General features: G+C 58.1%; 7 protein-coding genes across 7 annotated transcripts; 4 read left to right on the top strand and 3 right to left on the bottom strand.

Annotated features, from left to right (window-relative positions):
• Nucleotides 1-1,235: 1,235 nt before the first annotated feature.
• Nucleotides 1,236-3,691, top strand: TRAVEDRAFT_110573 (cytochrome P450; the record flags this gene model as incomplete). Its single annotated transcript, XM_008034996.1, has 12 exons — nucleotides 1,236-1,469; nucleotides 1,530-1,641; nucleotides 1,702-1,769; nucleotides 1,931-1,996; nucleotides 2,055-2,160; nucleotides 2,227-2,369; nucleotides 2,444-2,675; nucleotides 2,743-2,752; nucleotides 2,818-3,111; nucleotides 3,197-3,283; nucleotides 3,347-3,466; nucleotides 3,523-3,691. 12 exons carry the CDS (start codon nucleotides 1,236-1,238, stop codon nucleotides 3,689-3,691), a joined length of 1,641 nt encoding a protein of 546 aa, XP_008033187.1.
• Nucleotides 3,692-3,788: 97 nt separating this feature from the next.
• TRAVEDRAFT_68627 (nuclear matrix protein NMP200) lies at nucleotides 3,789-5,645 on the bottom strand. Its single transcript, XM_008034995.1, has 3 exons — nucleotides 5,415-5,645; nucleotides 5,137-5,353; nucleotides 3,789-5,074 (listed from the first exon to the last, which is right to left on the bottom strand). Exons 1-3 carry the CDS (start codon nucleotides 5,584-5,586, stop codon nucleotides 3,949-3,951), a joined length of 1,515 nt encoding a protein of 504 aa, XP_008033186.1. The 5' UTR covers nucleotides 5,587-5,645; the 3' UTR covers nucleotides 3,789-3,948.
• A 943-nt stretch (nucleotides 5,646-6,588) lies between these two features.
• TRAVEDRAFT_33659 (uncharacterized protein) lies at nucleotides 6,589-7,277 on the top strand (the record flags this gene model as incomplete). The annotated part of the gene is made up of 4 exons (XM_008033818.1): nucleotides 6,589-6,876; nucleotides 6,933-7,006; nucleotides 7,056-7,075; nucleotides 7,264-7,277. The coding sequence occupies 4 exons, from the start codon at nucleotides 6,589-6,591 to the stop codon at nucleotides 7,275-7,277; spliced, it is 396 nt and encodes a 131-aa protein (XP_008032009.1).
• A 1,755-nt stretch (nucleotides 7,278-9,032) lies between these two features.
• Nucleotides 9,033-9,644, bottom strand: TRAVEDRAFT_111004 (uncharacterized protein; the record flags this gene model as incomplete). The annotated part of the gene is made up of 1 exon (XM_008034994.1): nucleotides 9,033-9,644. A coding segment is annotated over one exon (612 nt), but the record flags the coding sequence as incomplete, so codon positions are not given.
• A 900-nt stretch (nucleotides 9,645-10,544) lies between these two features.
• TRAVEDRAFT_111146 (uncharacterized protein) lies at nucleotides 10,545-12,209 on the bottom strand (the record flags this gene model as incomplete). Its single annotated transcript, XM_008034993.1, has 5 exons — nucleotides 10,545-10,880; nucleotides 10,935-11,181; nucleotides 11,242-11,468; nucleotides 11,523-11,808; nucleotides 11,866-12,209. The coding sequence occupies 5 exons, from the start codon at nucleotides 12,207-12,209 to the stop codon at nucleotides 10,545-10,547; spliced, it is 1,440 nt and encodes a 479-aa protein (XP_008033184.1).
• A 1,079-nt stretch (nucleotides 12,210-13,288) lies between these two features.
• On the top strand, nucleotides 13,289-15,428 carry TRAVEDRAFT_42351 (uncharacterized protein; the record flags this gene model as incomplete). The annotated part of the gene is made up of 8 exons (XM_008034029.1): nucleotides 13,289-13,776; nucleotides 13,830-13,896; nucleotides 14,033-14,191; nucleotides 14,244-14,434; nucleotides 14,487-14,628; nucleotides 14,692-14,829; nucleotides 14,892-15,031; nucleotides 15,080-15,428. The coding sequence occupies 8 exons, from the start codon at nucleotides 13,289-13,291 to the stop codon at nucleotides 15,426-15,428; spliced, it is 1,674 nt and encodes a 557-aa protein (XP_008032220.1).
• Nucleotides 15,429-16,656: 1,228 nt separating this feature from the next.
• On the top strand, nucleotides 16,657-17,727 carry TRAVEDRAFT_16861 (uncharacterized protein; the record flags this gene model as incomplete). The annotated part of the gene is made up of 4 exons (XM_008033561.1): nucleotides 16,657-16,805; nucleotides 16,865-17,171; nucleotides 17,241-17,658; nucleotides 17,681-17,727. The coding sequence occupies 4 exons, from the start codon at nucleotides 16,657-16,659 to the stop codon at nucleotides 17,725-17,727; spliced, it is 921 nt and encodes a 306-aa protein (XP_008031752.1).
• Between the last annotated feature and the right edge of the window lie 460 nt (nucleotides 17,728-18,187).

The following is an 18,187-nucleotide window of genomic DNA, read 5'->3' as shown; positions in this document are numbered from 1 at the left end:
CCTGTTTAAAAGGTCTTGTCAAGACATAGGCGCGACAATCACTCGCTCTACGATCAGAATGAAGGCGATTGCTATAAAGACAATACGAGGCAGTATGTGATGCAGTTTGACTTGGGCAGGGACCTGATGTGTTGATAGGATCCTCGATGCTCCACGCGTCATTGCTCTGGTAGGTCGTATTAAACGCTATCCGGACATCGTCGGAGTTCTAGCACTGAACCCGTGTCGCATGGGAACGCTTATACATAGATACAGTGCCTGGAAGCTGAATCGTGTCAGACATGACTTGTCCGCCGTGCAATGTGTCGATACGTACTCGGTACCAGTCGGACACTGGCAGTCACCCCGTCGCGCCGCTCTCCCAGTCCTGCACGATCGACGGGTCGGAACAGGTCAATTGAACACCACTGACTGAGGCTGCATTAACGCTGTGTCTTGATTGGGCAGTGGTGGCTCGGCGGAGCTGTTCGGAAAGGTTGTACGGCATGCTTGACAACCGTGAGTATGGTAAGCACAGAGCCCCTAGCGTACCTCTACTCGATCCGTCGAGGCTGTAGCATGCAAATGAATCGTAGCCCGCATAAGGGTGGTGCGGCAGCGTCTCGATGGAGGACGATGGGAAAACTTGCAAGCTGAACGCTGCGAACTTCCAAGAAGCGAAGCGCCGAGCGGTGACTCGGAAGGATCACACACAGTCACATTGGTCACACTTGCACTGCTTTACTGCAGCGGGCAGCGGAGCGAACAGAACACGCGGCCCGCGTTCCTCTGGCAGCCACTGCGGTCTCATGGCGGCCTCATCCTCCTCTCATGTCCCTCGGACCCATCCAGAGCACATGCTCGTGCTGTGTCATTCATGGGAGGGGACCAAGTGCGCAGGAACGAGTACCAGGTGGCCAATAGGACGACTCGGATGTCCAGACGATTGGTAGACGTCATTGGTCACCATTTAGTCGTGAGCTACGGCGAGTCGAGACATCGAATCCTCTAGTGATAGATCCGCTCACTTCGCGCGGGACCCGTTCATTGTCCAACGAGGGCGCCCTTGATGTGCTTACAAGTTACAGACATCTAGGAACTGAAGCCGAGCGGGCGGCCGCGGGCGTTCCCTATTTGAAGTTTCTTGATGTGTATTAATGCCTTCCATTTCACACGCCCGTACAAGCTGGCGCACCTCCAATACCTCTAGCCGCTCGCCTCAGTTCTGGTCGTCTACGCCCATCTCTCTAGGACAAATGGTACACCTCACCGATGCACTGTCATGGATACTCGGAGCCATAGTCGTACGTATCGTATGGCGTAACTGCATCAGTGTGTATATATCTCCTCTGCGCACCCTCCGCGGCCCTCCATGCCCTAGTCCGTTCTACGGGCATGTACGCCAGATTTTTAGAGCCGGGAACTCCCACATCACTGTGCAGATGGTAAAGGAGCATGGGAGAAATGTGTTCTGTCGATGGTTGTTCATGGTAGGAACCTAGCAAGGCGTTACTGGAGAAACGTGTCTGACAGCTCACCTTCGTGAATAGGTCCCGTGTTTGTGGACAACGGATCCCCAAGCCATACGGCATGTCTTGCAATCAGGCATCTATACCAAGCCTTGGGAGTTCCGAATACCTGCCGCGCGTGTTGTCGGTAACAGTTGGTATATTTTTACTTGGATAACTGACTTCTGAGCTGACGTGTTCAATCGTCCTGTAGGCGTTTTGGTAGCTGAAGGTTTGCGTTTTGACCTTCTTGAAATATCTAACACTGATATTCATCACATTGTCAGGCGACAAGCACAGAGGGCAGGTTAGTTTGTGCAACACCTCACAGCCACTGTTTGCCGCCATGTCTAACATCACCTGGCCTTATAGAGGACAATCATGGTACGCACAACCAGATTTCAAGTCGCTCAAGAGCGATAACCTAAACACGCGTCTCTCAGAACCCAGCATTCGGCCCGGCCCAAATACGAGAGCTAGTGCAGATATTCGTCGAAAAATCCGCCCAGGTAAGTTCTGTTTTTGCCGGCTACAACATCCTACAACGACTGATTGCCTCGCTGGCAGCTGAGAGACGTTTGGGTAGCCGAAATTGCTGCACAAGGCGGGTGTGCTCGCGTAGATGTCGTGAACGACCTGAAGAAGATGACCCTCGACGTGATCGGCCTCGCAGGTCAGTCGCCCGTATGACCACATACCGTCTCCTGGCCCCACTACTGACTACAATGGCGACTTGTAGGGTTCGGCTACGAACTGAACTCTCTCAGTACGACCGAGAAGCCGAACGAGCTCGCACGGGCGTTTCATCATATCTTCAATGCTACGCCGCCAGTGTCTATCTATCGCATAACCATGGATTTCCTTCCATTTCTGGATTTTTTCGTACGTCTTGTTCGAAGGAGGCTTACCTCATGTTACGGGCGCGAGACTCATGCGTGCTCGCTATGTACCGCCAGCCTGATGAACGCACAAAGACGATCAGGGAAGCGCACGTCGTCATGCGCCGCATCGGAACTGAGCTCGTGCGCGACAAGAAAGCTGCGGTCATGCGCGAACTGAACGACCAGAACGGCGGTGTGGAGAAGAAAGACGTGCTCGGTCGAGACCTGCTGTCGCTCCTCATCAAGGCGAACATGGCGACGAACATCCCAGAAAACCAGCGCCTTACGGACGAGGAGGTCCTTGCACGTACGCACGCCTTCTCTATAACCCCTGTCATACTTTGTACACTGAACACACTATGCTCGGATTGCAGAAATACCGACGTGCGTCACCCGCCGTGCTCGTGATTCCTAAAACGTGTTTCGCTAACGGCTCATGACCCGTGCAGGTTCCTCGTGGCCGGGCACGAAACCACCAGCACGGCAGCAGCATGGTGCCTCTACGCCCTCGCGCAGAACCCCCGCGCGCAGCAGAAACTCCGCGAGGAACTGCTCAACGCGCAGACGGAGTCCCCATCCGCAGATGAGCTCGCGGCGCTCCCGTACCTTGACAACGTCGTGCGCGAGTCGTTGCGACTACACGCCCCCGTCGCCTTCATGCTGCGCGGGGCGGAGCAGGACAATGTCATACCAACTAGTGCGCCGTTCGTCGACCGCAATGGGATGACTCAGAATGGGATCCGGTAAGCAGTCCGGTGGCGTTTGCTTTGGTTGTGGTTGGGAGCTGACGTATGCGGTGATATCTCACCTCATCCCCGGACCGCACAGTGTCGGGAAGGGGAACCGCGTCATCATGTCCATCCTCGCGCTGAACCATTCCACTGAGTTATGGGGCGACGATGCGCTCGAATTTAGGTAAAGACCCACATCACCCAACATTTCCGCATTCCGCGCCCTGACATCACGCTCCATCAACAGACCAGAGCGCTGGGAGAACCCCCCTGCAGACATCTCGAACATCCCCGGTGTCTGGGGCCACATGCTCACGTTCTCCGGCGGTCCGCACGCGTGCATCGGCTTCCGCTTCTCCGTCGCAGAGTACGTGTCCTCGTCCACCCCGCCATGCGCTGTCGCTGACGTTCACGATCGTACAGACTCAAGGCCCTCATATTCACGCTTGTGCGCGCACTCACGTTCGAGTTCGCGGCGGACCCGGAGGACGTCACCAGCGTCGGCATGTTCACACAGCGGCCGGCGTTGCGCAGCGAGGTCAAGAAGGGCGCGCAGCTGCCTTTCTTCATACGTTCATACGTCCCCGCCTAACGCACTCGTGCTTGATGTATCGCACTGGTTACTATCATATAGAGGTCGAGCGCACTCAGCGCGCATTTTCATCTTGGAACTTGTGGTCATACAGACGGGGGTCGTTACTCGCGAGCACGATGATCGCAATGAGGTCGCTCACGAGCAGCAAGCGGTAGGTTACAAACAGTATAAGAGAGCGCAAGCAACAGAACATCGAACGTATCAACAACACAACACGAGCCGCAAGGGGCTCCAGCGCACTACCCAGGCGCCTTTCACACCGCCGCGCCCCAGACGCGCACCTCCCTGCCCGTCGCGCCCCAGATCTCGGACCCGTCCGCGGCGAACGCAAAGTCCGCGACCTCGCCGCCCTCCTCGAAGCGCACGAGCTCCTCCCACGTCTTGTGCGCGAACACGCGCAGGCCCTCGCTGCCCGCGACGCCGAGGAAGCCCGCGCTCGCGTCGTACTTGACGCGGTGCACGCGGAACGCGTCGCCGAGCGCGATCGACTTCGCGACCTTCGGCTTGCGCAGGTCCCACACCGCGACGGACGCGAGCGAGTCCGGCGCGGCGAGATGGTACCCGTTCTCCGAGAACGAGAGCGTGTTCACGGTGAAGGGCGCGGCGCCCTCGGGCTGCAGCGACGCGGCGACCGCGCCGGAGCGGATGTCGAACACCTGGATCGCGCCGCCGGGCGTGCCGACCGCGACGAGCGTGCCGTCGGGGTGGATGCTGAGCGAGGTGAGCGGCTCGTCCGCCTCGGGCGAGCGGAACACCTGGCTGAACGTCGTGAGGTCGTGGAGGGACCATGTGCGGTCAGTCGAGCCGAGCGCGAGGAGCGACGATGTGGGGTGGACGACCAGGCCGGTGAGCTCGCCCTTGTGGGTGCGGATCGTTGCCTTCGGAATGTACTCGCCAGATGCGGAGTCGTGTGCCCAGACCTTCGCAATCTTGTCCGCACTCGCGGAGAGGACGAGCGTCGGGTCACCCTCGCGTTCGCGGAAGGCAACGTGCGTGACCTTTTTCGTGTGGCCCTTGAGGGTGGCGAGAACCTTGTCCGTGCTCCTGTCATAGAGCTGCACAATCTTGTCGTTCCCGCCGGTGAGGAATTGCTCGGGGTTCGCGGTTGAGACAGCCAAAGCGGTAATGCCAGCGGGGGACGGGGAGTGGAGGGAGGGGATGGTATGCTTGCCAGTGTAGCCCTTGACGTCCGCGGCAGTCGCGTAGCCTTCGGGGGCCTTGCGCTTCTTGCGCAGTGCAGAGAGCTTCTGGTGCGTCTCGTCGATTTGCTTGAGCGTGTCTGCGGGCAGACCACCAGCCTCTTGCGCCGCCTCTCCCATGTCAACATCACCTTGCGAAGGCACCTCCACGTTCATAGTGGCTGCAACACTACTGAGCGCTCTGTACGACGAAAAGGAAAAGGTCAGCGGCGTCGTTGCGAATGCAAGTAGGGGATGACGCACTCCCGGGCAGCGTCACGCTCCTTGAGGAGACGCGCCACGACGCGTTGGGCCGCGTCCTGTGTATAGAGCGCATAGCTCAGTTCTTGGCGCAGCGAGTTGTATTGCTGCCTGAGCGCGAATGTCTCGAGCATTGCCGCGTCCCACTCGTTTTGCAGGGTCTGAAGAAGAACGGGAATAGAGGTGGCATTTGGCGGCCGTGGGGGCGCGGACTTCGGGTCTTAAGCGGACGCGCTGCTTCAGTATACAAGATAAAAAAGAGAATATATTACTGTACGCACTGGCTTTTACACCGATGAGGTCGCTCTCCTCGAGCTTCTCTCCGGTAATGGGGTCCGTGCCATTCTCGTTGATGTACTTGAGGATGAGCCTCCGCTCGTAGACATGGCCAGACTTTGTTGACACAACAGGGTCCAGCGGGGGCTCTCCAGATATGGAGCAGAAGAAAGACATCTTGACGAGCAAGGACGAGGCAGCAGCGGGAGTGGGCACCGAGCACGAGCGCGGGTGGGGTGAACCAGTGAGGTTGGGAAGCGCCCGCCCCTCCAGCACGCAGATTGTTGGCCTAGGCGCCCAATAATGTTTGCGGTTGTTGGTGCGAGCGCCTGCGCGGCCCCGTCCTCGACCTGTCCGCCCACCGCCATGTCGAACAAGCAGCGCCTCGTGCTCTCCGTCATCGACTTTCTCAACCAGTCTATCCAGGATGGAACCGTCAAGCAGGACGACAAGGAGAGCTTGGAGGTAGCCAGTGCGTCGCGCGGTTTTTCGCCCGCCCGGAACGCGCGTATATTGACTGATTTGCCCCCTCTGCTTGCGCAGTCCAATGTATCGGCGAGGCTTTCGGCGTCGACCCCACCGACGACGCGCAGGTCAACCGCCTCTCTGTCAAGCCCGCGAACCTACTCTCTATCTTTGATGTCTTCCTGAAGACCAAGGACAAGCTCGCGACGCCGGGCGCGGCTGCGGCCGCGGCCGCATCCACCTCTTCGTCCAGTGCTCCGACTGCCTCGGACAAGGCCACCGCGGAGAAGCACAAGGCGACCGGAAACGCACATATGTCCGCGAAGAAGTATGACGATGCGATCAAGGCGTACGGCCAGGCGATTGCGCTCGATGGCTCTAACGCCGTGTACTACTCGAACCGCGCGGCCGCGTACTCGAGTAAGGGTGAGCACAGCTCTGCGGTCCTGGACGCGGAGAAGGCGATCGAGGTAGACCCTACGTTTGTTAAGGCGTACCACAGGCTAGGGTGCGTAGTTCCGTCCACACAGCACTGATGCGAGCAAAAGGCTGATATCTGGTTCTCAAAGACATGCGCACTACTCGCTCGGCGACTACAGGGAAGCCGCGTCGGCCTTCCGCCGCGGCCTCGAAATCGACCCATCCAACGCGTCGCTCAAGGCCGGTCTCACGAATGCCGAGGCGCGCATCGTGCCCGAGGAAAACTACGACGACATGCCCCCTCTCGAGCCCGCCCCCACAAGGGGTGCGGCAGCCGCCTCCACAGATGGTGCTGTTGGAGCGGGCGCGGCTGCCGGTGCCCCCGCGGGCATGGCAGGCATGGCCGACATGCTTCGCAATATGGGCATGGGCGGCGGGGGCGCGGGCGGTGCGGGCGGTGCGGGCGGGATGCCCGACCTCGCGGGCCTCATGAACAACCCGATGATGATGCAGATGGCACAGCAGATGATGCAGAATGGCGGCCTCGAGCGCCTCATGCAGAACCCCTCGGTCGCAAACATGGTGCGTCCTTCATGGCGCATCCGCTTCTGTGTCCTGACTTCCTGTTGTACTTGTAGATGAACCAGATGCAGTCGGGCGGCGGCATGCCGTCCATGGCGGACCTCATGAGCGACCCCAGCCTTCGGGACCTGTGAGTGTTGGCTTTGCTAAGAAGTCGCTGCATACTGATGCCCTCGTAGAGCGGGTCAATTCGGTGCTGGTGGCGCTGGCGCTGGCGGTCGCTAAGAGTATCGCAGGAGCACAGAACGTATTCACTGAAGATGTTTGTATTCTGGTTTGACGGCTATCCTGAAGAAAATCATAGCTGTTGTTACTTCATTTCGTGGTCATGTCTCGAAGACGCACACAGCCTCTACGGGTCCTTACCGAATGGAAATGGCAACGCAGCTTCACACAGGTAAGAATTAGCATCCCTGTTAACGCCTGTGGACAGATAAGGCAGCAGTGCTCTCCGCCCTGCATTCCGCAGCCACCATGATCATCATCATCCTAGAAAAAAAAGGAAGTGCTCCAGCTGAAGACCCGCTACGGCCGCATCTCTCAGTCGCCTACGACGTCCCCATCGTGTAACGAGTCCCAGTTCATCTCGGGCAGGAAGTCCACATCTTCAATCTAACATCATGCGACGGTCTCTTCCCCGAAGCCCCAGAAGGTCACCCCCCGCGATACGTCGGGCACGACTCGAATATCCGGGGCAGGGTTGTGGGGATACGGGCCATGGAGAAGAGCACAACCGAGTTCGTGGTGCGGAGCGAGTCCGAGTGGTCGAAGGACGCATACGCCTACCTTGCGGTGTCGCACGTTCAAGGCAAGACTCTCAAGATCAGTCGCTGGAGAACCTTCCTTCGCGCCACGATCTTGCACCCGCGCTACGACACTAGAAAAATCCCTTTGGAAATTGGAGCGATCGTGTACAGGAGGTGTCACTACACGGAGACGAGGAGGACGCGATCGCACATGGGTAGTCTAGCTATAGTGGTCTCAGGGAGAAACCTGGGACGGTTAGACTGGCACGTCGGACACCGGAGGTTGTGGTAGAACGGTTAACTGTGGAGGGTGTCAGCGCTTGTCCATCAGCAAAAGGGGAGATTCGATGCAGCAGGCGAGAGAGCGAGATGGAAGCGGCAGAGCGATAGAAGCGCCCGCCGCCTGCGCGGAGGGATGGCAATACCCTCCAAGACGCTCTAGCAATTGGTCGTGCACCGCGAAGCATTGCATCTTACAGTCGGCCGATATGTTCACTTGCAGTAGGCTGCACTACGACGTCGTAGACGGATTGTATCTGCAACCCAATATATATCATATATTTCTCCTACAGCGCGGAGGTTCAGCCTGAGCGAGCTCGACTCTCTCCGTTAGCGTCACTTTTGTGCACCGATTTGTTTTATTATAGCGGCGCGAACCCTTCAGCTGCGAAAACCTCGTCGTAGTAGTCCTCTTCGTCCTCGTCCCACGTTTCCCCGTCCCCAAGGGCATCCGCCTCGTACTCATCCTCACCCGCATCCGCGGTGTACTCGTCCTCGCATGCGTCCGCCTCGTACTCATCATCATCCCCGATGGCGTACTCGTTCTCCTCGCCGACATCCCCATCAATCGAGTCCTCACCATCCGCGTCCTCGTCCAGGCTCTCGTCGTCGTCGTATTCTTCCGCTTCATCCTCGAACTCCTCGAGGGGCTCCAGCTGTTCCTGACGACGCGATGTTGTCGCACGTGTTTCCCGTTGCGAGTATGGAGGTCCGGATCTCCCACCACGCGCGACACCGTGATGGGATGTGTTGGTGCCATTGCGTGTGCGTGCGCCTTGAGGACGGTCGTGAGGCGCGCGGTCGTCCGAGTCGTGCGCGCGGTCCAAGTCGTGGCCGTCCGCGTAGTCGTCTCGTGTACGCGCAAGGCTGTCGTCCTCGTGGTCATCGTCTGGTGGCGGACTATCGTCGCGATCCGCTGCGCTACCGTCGTCGGACAAGTCTTGATCAGCGGCGGGTTCGGGCTGCCTCGGCTGGGTCCACCGGTGGGCATGCTGCTTGGATGTCTCGATGTCGACGCCGCTCTCGCGGTGTCCAACGCCGCCGCCCAGATATCGCATGTACATATCCCTATCAGCGAAACTGCAATACAGTCATTAGCACTTAATATATGTGTCAGCATCGACGAGCAACTTACAAGCATGCATAATAGTAATTGTAGTCTTCGCCCTTGTCCGAGGCCCGCCTTGCGAGCTCCGAAGGACCGAGGAGGTCGCTGGTAGTGCCGAGGTCGAAGACTGGCACAATGAATGCTGCACGAAGGACTTCGTCGGGGTCGACGAAGCCGAACGGACTGATGCTCGAGTCCGCACCATCCAGGAAGCGTAGGCGTGGTAGTCGGCGACCTTGGAAGCTCTCGTCTTCGTCTAGAGTGAGCCAGCGTACCCACAAGAAGTTCATGCGGTGGAACTTGCGTGTGGAGCGCGTCGCTCCCGGGCCTGTGTAGCGGACGTTGGCGTGGAAGATGTCGATGACGCGAGCGTACAGGAAGGGGTGGGTGTCCGCATCGGGGGCATACATCATGATGTCGGAGTGGGTGCGGGGATTGACGACGTCTTGGTCGCGGCGCATGTCGTACGTGGTGTAGTTGATGCGGAGCATCTTGTGTCGATACATGCGGTCGTTCTCGATCTCGATGCCATCCAGTTGCTGATTGGTGTACTGTGGGCCGTCGTCGCTGCCGCCGTTTGGGTCTGGGTCGAGCAATCTGCTGACAAGATGTTCACGGAGGATAGGAATGAAATCCTATGTGCCATCAATCAGCTTCGGAAGGGTGCGCACTAGTCGCGCGAAGGCTTACGGTGACAGCTGGGTCTGCGTCATGCGTTGCGACCCAGTCGCGAAGCCGTATCGGAAGTCGACGCGAGTCGGATATCGCGTAGTGGTCGAGTGGGTCTGTGGGAGGTAGGGGCGGTTCGGGGCGGTGGTCGGTGGCTTGCCCTCGAGTCTCTGGTGCTGAGGCTACGGCGGATTTTTTTGTGCGCGCATCCCGTCGCGCCTGTAGTTGCAAACGGCGCGGCGTGTAGTCGTCTTGCTCTCGCAGCGCGCGCATGAGCGCTGCGCGTCGCTGATGCTTCGCAATCTGCAGCGCGTACCGGATCTTGTTGGTACGCGCGTAGAATCGTTTGACATGTCGGTGCTCGAGCTCCCCCTGAGTGCGAGTCAGTACAATGCGTGGATCTCAGGAAGGCGCTTACCACTTGGGTGTTGGTCGTATCGGTCGTGCCAATCTCCTCAATGGAGTCCGGGTAGTCAGGCAGAAAGTGGTACTTCGGAGTGTTGAGGGTATTGAAATGCACGACCTTACGTTGACGGTTCGGTGGCGGACCATCTGGCTTTTTCTCCTCGCGGCGCACACGAGCGTCCACCTCCTTGTCCAGCTCGTGGGTCTCGTAGTTTTCGCACGTGGTGGCTGCGAAGCTACGCATCGCCTCGGTCATGTGGCCGGTAGCTGCTCGGAAGATATCCAGCGTGACTTCCGTGTGGAGCTTGAGCTTTGCAAGGGCGTGCCAGTTCGCAAGCTCGAACAGGAGGTCGAGGACGTTCTCGTTATCCCCAAGAGGCAGGAGACCTTCGAAGGCCGGAATCATGCACTGATGGCCGCGAATGTTGTCAGCATCACTGTGCATCGTAAAAACAGGGCACTCACGATGAGAAAATCCTCGTAGTCACGCGCGGCCAGCTGCTTGCGAGACGATACATCATCGAAGAACTTGCGTATCTTGTCCCGCCCGAACGTCGGCATGTTGCGCATCCTATCGCGTATGTGAATATTAGTTCGATGCGCGCATAAATAGTGGTATAGTACACGTACCGCCGGTTGAACTCCTGGACAACGTCTTCGCCCTGTGCCGAAAGCAGCCGCATCAAGTGGATGAAAGTTCCCTTCCAGACGCCGAGCTCAAACTCGTGCATGAGGTCGGGGACAAATAACTCGTAGAAATTCATTCCGAACTTCGCGAAGCGCGCCGAGAAGGCGCTCTGTGCAGAACGTTCAGACATTGGATATCAGTACCAAGGAAAGAGCGGGCATACCTGTATCGGGTTCAGTGATTGCGAGTCAAGCTTCTTCTTGAGTTTCTTGCTCGACAGGGCGACGCCTTTCTTGAACACGAGGGCGCGGGCGCGTGCAATATGCCGGCGGACGTCTGAGGTGTCGGTGCGCACTTCTGCGCGGCGGATAGCGTCTTCGGGAGTTCCTGCATCGCAGAGGTCGTCGTGGTGGATGAGACAACGGGGGCAGGGGTGGTTGGACAACGGCTTAACCGCTGTCAGCAGCATCCTAAGTCAGCAGATGAAGCTTGATCAGAATCGTCTAATATGGCTGACGAAGACCACTTACTTCTCGGGGTAGTCGGCAGAGTATGATAATATGCGGGGGAATATCCTCCGGACTACGCCATCACCGCACGTCACAAGAATGCCATGTTCATATGCGGTCATGAACTCCTTATCAAGGAGAAGCAGCCATATCCTCTGTATAAGCTCTCTCTTACAGAACGTGAGGACATCCTTCGAGGGTGATGTCCCGTACTCGCTTTTATAAGCGTCCTTGATCTGGTCGGGCAGCTGAGCAGGATATATCAATATATATCAACGTTTGGAGCACACATTTTGGCTCACCGAAGGTATGTAGGCTAGATGGTGGGCGGCAAACTGCGTCGGCATCCCACGGATGTATTTCGACAGATTGCCGAGATACAGGTAGATCGGCCACAGTCCCGCTGACCCGAAGCTCGTAAGGTGGGTCTCGTCAGACCACAGCATGATGGAGGCGATTCCATACTCCACAGAAGCGTCGTCCGCGATGTTCCTCGGCTGTGCTTGAATTTTGGCGAACTCTCGAAGCATTCGGTCCGCGTTGTAGACGTCGGTGATAACTCGAATGGGAGGGGAGGAAGGGGTGCGACTAGAGGACGACGAGGACGTGTTTTGAGAGCTCTCGGAAGGGGGTTGCGAGCGCGACGGAGGCGGGGGAGTCCAGAACAGCGTGTGAGGGGACCAATGATATTGTTTGGAAAAGCGCTTGTCCTCGGCAGCCCCACGGATGATCTCGGTTATGCTGCGATAATGTATGCCGTCAACCTTGAACTTGGGCGCGAGATCCTCGGACGCGTGCTTCTCCCTCGTCTTGGGAAGCGGAATCTCCACCGACCCTTCCCGCCAGCCATCAGCTGCGGAGAAGATGCCCTTTGGATGTTCGTAGTCGTCGAGTTGCTTCTGAGCGCTGCCTGAGCTGAAGCCGGCCAGATCAGACAACGAGAAGCCGTCAGAGCCTAGCACATGCAAGATATCGTCGAAGTCGGCCATAGACTTTGTAAGCGAGGCGTTGTAGAACCAGTCGTACAGGCGGAATTGCGACTTGTTGGCAAACGGCCCAATGACCGACTCCAGCGGAGCTCCCGGTGAATGCGCAGGCTTGTCGGGCCCGTCGTTACTGTTACGTGTGAGCCAAAAGAGGCTGGCGTACCGAAGGTTCGGATCGTCCGCCTGGTCCGGCCCTTTGTCCAGTGTCGGCGCATCACAGACAGACGAGAGAGAGATGTCTGCCTCAGGGTCCCGCTGGACAGCGGCAGTGTACTGGCGAAACAGGCCGAATTTGTTGGGCGGTGTATTGAAAAGGTCGCGGGGTGGCCCAGCCTCGGGGTCTTCCACATCCTCGACTGTGGGAGAGGCGTACCGAGGAGGAGAAGGTGATGGGTCGGGGAAGGCATCGGCTATATGCGCCGGTAAGTCGTCCTTGGTCGTCGGAAGAAAATCGACTAGATGTTTTGGTACGCGAAGTGTACGAGCGGGGCGTCCCGAGCGAGTATGAGGGATGGGAAGAGGGCTGGGAGGTGCGGGAGCAGGGCTGGGACTCGGAGATGCAGGTGGTGGTGGTAGGACCTAGGTATATGCGCCCATTTATGGGCTTAAGAAAATCGTAAAAAAATTTGAATAGCTACCTCCGGTTGCCCAACAATATCATCCTCCCTTCTAGCCCGTTTGCGGGCTTGTTCCTCGTCAACGTCTTCAAGTGCGCGTTTTCTGAGCGTATCGGCTATGCCGCCGAAAAGATGCCTGCATTGGCCTTCATGGATTGACAGAGCGCGTGCATCTTCGGCAGTCGTGCCACACTTCTTTGCGGGGCAGCGCAGCATGTTGGGGTACTAGGATGCGGTGAGGAAGACGTGCGAGGGAGAGGATAAGGAGAGTGTATGATGTAGCGCCCACGCGACGCGTCGCGCCTGAGAAGTCCCGGGATCCCGTGACCGCATACAGCCAGTCTCTTGCGGCGCGCGCAGGCTCTGAATCTCTACGCCACCCTTCAAGCTTCCTTCTATAAAAACCCCCCGCCCTGGTCCCTGGCACAAACTCTCCTCTTCCCGCTACCATCACCATCCATCGCCATGCCCTCCGGATTTCCTGGTCTTACACGTGTTGACCAAAAGCCCTTGCGGACCACCAAGGCCAAGGCCCCTCCTCTTACCCCTCCTGCCTCCTCCCCTCCTCGCCCGCCTATTGCCTCACGCTCTCAGCATCGCAACAACGACGCAAAAGGCGCCTTGCGCAAGCCTGCTACCCATAACGCTAAGTCTGCCAAACCTGCATCAAAGCCTGCCGCTACCATCTTGGCACAAAAGCGCCCTGCCACCACAGTGTCGAAGCCCGCCACGCGCTTCGCGTCCATCGAAGCGTCCTCCAGCGATGAGGACGACAACACGGCGGCACCGGTGAAGGCCAAAAAGCGACCTCGCCCCGAGTCAATCAAGGAGCCAGCCTCCGGGGATGAAGATCCGGCACCTGCCAGCATCTCGAAGAAGCCGCGTACGCTCCCGCCTGTGACGCACGATGCTGAAGTGATCCGTCACTTCGAGGTCGTTATGGAGTGCGCGACGTAAGTCTAATGTATGCTGCACGTGCATTATTTATTAACACTGTACATACTAGGCAAAATGATCGCATCGCACATCGCGTTGAGTACCTGCATGAAGCGGCGCGTCTCTTACCGCGCATGGTAGGAGTCGGTGTCGTGTACGTGACAGTACTATCTAAGGGCCTCGCAAGAGAGGGGAGGTACCAAGACGATGACCCGGAAGGAAGCGATCTGTAAGCAGTAGTGCCCGACTATATGCGCATATACTCACATTTAGGACGCATACATCCACCTCCGCATCCCGTTCAGAGTCTGGAACGACTACTGGCAGGTGCAATCTTACTTCGAAGGCATCATGAAGGTATTTCCTGGCTTGGCCGACAACACCGCCTACCTCCGCCAACGTCCCGAGCTTGTCGGAAAGCTAGCATTATGGGTAGAGCATCTGCATGGGTGACGGCGCCGGCAGCTGACTACTTATTTGACAGATGAAGAAAGTTGCGGGGAAAGCCCGCAGTGACGACCTCAACCGTATCAAGGACGTGATACTGGAATGCGCGGACGTCGAGGATCCCAAGGGTCTCAAGGAGAAGAGCGTGCGCGGCTTTAAGCACCCCGAGACCGCCCGCCTCTTGTGCCCTGTCACTAAGCTCAAGAAGTTCGACAGAGACCCTGACCAGTGAGTGCACCGTGTACGATGAACTTTGTCTGACCTATCTGCTCCCGGACAGATTTTGCCGCAAGATTCGCAACATGGATAAGGGCCGGCACCGTGTCAAGGGCCGCAAGTGGCCGCTCGTAATGTACAACATGAAGTTGCACGTTCCGGGAAAACCACTCAGCGGCTTCCTGAAGAGCGACACCGTTCTGCATGTATGTACTATTTCATGCATCAATGTTGTGCTTGCTTGCTGATGACCACATCGTGCAACATAGGCCTTCCAAGCATGCTTTACAGGACCATCTTCGACTGGTGGACGGTCCGGCGGCAAATCCCGAGGCAAGCCTCCGATCTCTCGGAAGTTGACCTGGAGCGGCATCAACATAGTCACCATCGTCTATGTCGCAGTATTGGTCTGTCGTCTCCGAGGCTCTTGATTCCCATGGCCCCTACTGATGGTACCTGTATCCCCCAGGTACGCTTTGCGCTGAGTGACCAGAAGGAATATCACTACAAGGACGGCGATTTCCACGCCAACGACTTCATCTCAAGTGTTCTCACATCTGCGCTGCGCGACCCCGAGTGGCGCGAGGACCTCACCGCATGGTACGAGCGGTAAGCACGGTCACATTGTGTCCCATTCATGTCTGATGGCTCGGATAGGCGTGTGTACGGTAACCAGGCGTGCAGCGATGACGAAGACACCGATTCGGACGACGAGCCCTCATCATATGATCTGATGATGCAGGGGACGGCGGCAGCGATCGCTGCAAAAGAGCGCCGCATTACCCAGAGCCCCAATGCGACTCCGGAGCCTTACCAGGACCCCGCCATCGAGGACCCGCTGGTCAACAGGGATGCCATCGACGAGCTCGCCACCGGCGAGCAGGCTCTTGAGGACACCGCCGGGGACGACTTCTTCGAGCAGGCCAACATCGAGGAGCAAGACGTCGATGTCAAGCCGGGACTCGTTGGGGACTATAGCTCTGGTGAAGAGGATGAGAACGCCTAGGACGCGATCACCACATGTCCCTGGTATGCATGCGCACGCCGCTCTTTGCCTCTCTCGCGCACGCACCGGGCCCGCGCTAACTCGCCCCATCTCTAGCTCTGGTCTCTATCGCATGTGCCAACGAGCAGCCACTGCTATGTCTCTCGCGCGCCCACTCGCGCCCACTCGCGCCCTCTCGCGCCCTCTCGCGCCCACTCGCGCCCTCTCGCACCCTCTCGCGCGCCCTCTCGCTCGCTCGCGCACACGCTTTCTCCGCCTCTCTTGCACGCCTCTCTCGCACGCCTTTCTTGCACGCCACTCTCTCGCGCGAAGTCGACGCGTCTCTAGCCCTGACCCGGTCTCACTCGCCTCGCACCCAGCCCGTGTGCTCATTTTGGTGCCCCATCGCGGCCACCAGCTCTCCCTTGCGCTCTGGTAGCCGTTTCAAACTGTCGCGTGGCTGATCCCGTGTACTACTCCATTAGATCATTGTCTGTAAATAAACTGCATTGCCTGTCGCCCCTCTACTACTCGTGTGCCGGTGCTTTCTGCAAGCTTTGGGCGGGCATACTATATAGTATTAACTGCAACTTTGTACCCATTGGATTACGGCCTACTGAAATCTTCATAAGAGCCCACAGTACGCTGCAATACCTCCCGCGGGGATCTGCAAGACTCGGCAAGACCCCGCGCGGCATCTGACAATATGTTACCGCATGCGATGGATGCCACTAGACTTCGGGGATACAGTGGCATAATTAGTCGTATGCTACTCGTGCGACAGGAAGATATGTAGGTTCCAGCGCTATCCAGGAGGCTGCAGGCTACATACCTGGTTTCGTGATGTCAGCAGCAGCTGTCGGAGGCAAGCGAGCAGGATCAAGCGCCCGGTTCGTGGCGTGCGAGGAGTGGCGGTGCAAGGTGGAACGTCGCCGTTGGTGTTGAAGTCCTTCGTTAGTATGTTCAGTCATTAATTGGCATCTACCTGCCCATACTCGCATCCAGGCCTCCGGCAAATCATGGATGTACGTATAAAATAAATCCCACAGTCCAACATGCTCCCTTGCAGGGAAAGTCCACATCTGGACGACGCATCGGAGGATGGCCGCTCTTCGGTACCCGACCGAACGAGGCTGGTGAGATGGGTGACACCGTCGATCGCGAAGGCCGTCAAGGCGGTTAGCCTCCCAGCTCGCCGGTGGGATATAAGGCTCTCCCAGGGCGGACTCCCTCTATCCAACATACCACCATGATCACCGCTTCAGTCATTCTCACCTGGGGCCTCTGCGCCCTCTGGGGTGTCTTCCTCAGTCAATCCTCGGTCGACCTCCTTGCTACTGTCTCTCGCCTCCGCACCCTCTCCCTCTCCTCGGTCTCTGCCTTCATGCAGATTGCTGGGTACGTTCCTCACTTCACCTCATCTGTTGACGAGCCGGTGTACTGATCACTGCTATCAGTTCCACCAACTTCAAGCGTATCCAAACCTTGGACTCGAGCACTGTCGCTGCCCTCTCGGGGGGAGCTGACTCGTTCAACATCCTCGGTGACGGATTCAAGAACCTCAAGACCGACTCCAGCCACGCACTGAACTCCACACCCGGTCCCAACACGCCCTTCGCACCGCGCGGCCAAGGTTCACTGCAACTCTCCCTCCTGCTATACATCGTCCTCGGCGTCTCCACCGGCATCGTATGTCTCCTCGGCTTGTACGCCATCTACGAGGTCATCCGGTATGGTTACACCGAGTCTTCGGGCACTGTCGAGGTTCGTTCTTTGTTCATCGCCGTCAACGGAACATGACACTGACAAGTCGTCACGAAGTCCATCATGCAGGTCAAAGACGGTAAATCGGGCGCGGGAACTCGTATTCCTGCTGACCTTTTGCCGACTTCTGAGCCCACGATCATCCTCGACCTCCACCCCGAAACACCACTCGCAACCATACTCGGCGACGCCCATGTAGACCGCGAGGACAACCACGATGCCACACCCGACGACGTCCCCTACAACCCACTCGCTTTCATTTCCATCCGCTCCCCTACGAGCATCCCCGAGGTGAACATCGCGGTATCCAGCCCGATCGCCCACTTCGTCACGCCCCCCTTGCCGGCCTCCCCCAGTCTTGCGGATGCAGTCGAGGTCACGGTCTCACCGCCGCGCCTTGCCTTTACCACCGAGCGCTGTGATGGCCCAGCCCCACTGCAGACAGCAGACTCCGAGCCACAGGTGACGGCCAGACCTGTCTGGCACGGTACTCTACACGAAGTCGACAGCGCGCGACTTCACCAGCATGTCCTCGACGATCCGCTCAACGATCTGACACCAGCACCCCGTCTTTTCCAGGCTTTCGCCATCATGACTGCCGACTTGAACTCAGGGTCGCTCTTCACGGACGACTACCAGACACCGACCCCATCCCCCCACCACCCTACGAGAGACGAGCTGCGGGCATGGCGCCTCCCCAGTCTCGACCTGGACGACCCGTTCCTCGACGAGCCTACTCCTCGCCCAACTCTCGCCGACTCGTCGCTTATCCCCTCCTTCACCTCCTTCGACTCCTCCGCCTCTTCACTCCACCCCTGGTCCTCCGTCACTCACTCTTTGTCCTCGTCAGGCTCCGCTGCTTTCGAGTCCTCGGACTCATATTCATCCTCGGCCTCTATCTCTCCCTCGGCCTCCATCTCGTCCTCGGCATCCATCCAGGCTCGCTCTCCAGCTCCTCCTACCACCCACCCCGTCGACATCGAGGAAGAAGACGACCAGACTCACGTCTTCGGCAT

Source organism: Trametes versicolor, assembly GCF_000271585.1.
Source record: "Trametes versicolor FP-101664 SS1 unplaced genomic scaffold TRAVEscaffold_1, whole genome shotgun sequence".
Classification (NCBI taxonomy): Eukaryota; Fungi; Basidiomycota; class Agaricomycetes; order Polyporales; family Polyporaceae; genus Trametes; species Trametes versicolor.
Note: the sequence above shows the minus strand (reverse complement) of the source record. Positions and strands in the feature narration are given on the sequence as shown.

Coding starts and splice junctions, on each gene's coding strand:
- TRAVEDRAFT_68627 (XM_008034995.1), bottom strand. CDS start 5,586: ATGTCTTTCTTCTGCTCCATATCTGGAGAGCCCCCGCTGGACCCTGTT. Junction 5,354..5,414: donor CCTCATCGGTGTAAAAGCCA/GTGCGTACAGTA, acceptor CGTCCGCTTAAG/ACCCGAAGTCCGCGCCCCCA. Junction 5,075..5,136: donor GAGCGTGACGCTGCCCGGGA/GTGCGTCATCCC, acceptor TTCGTCGTACAG/AGCGCTCAGTAGTGTTGCAG.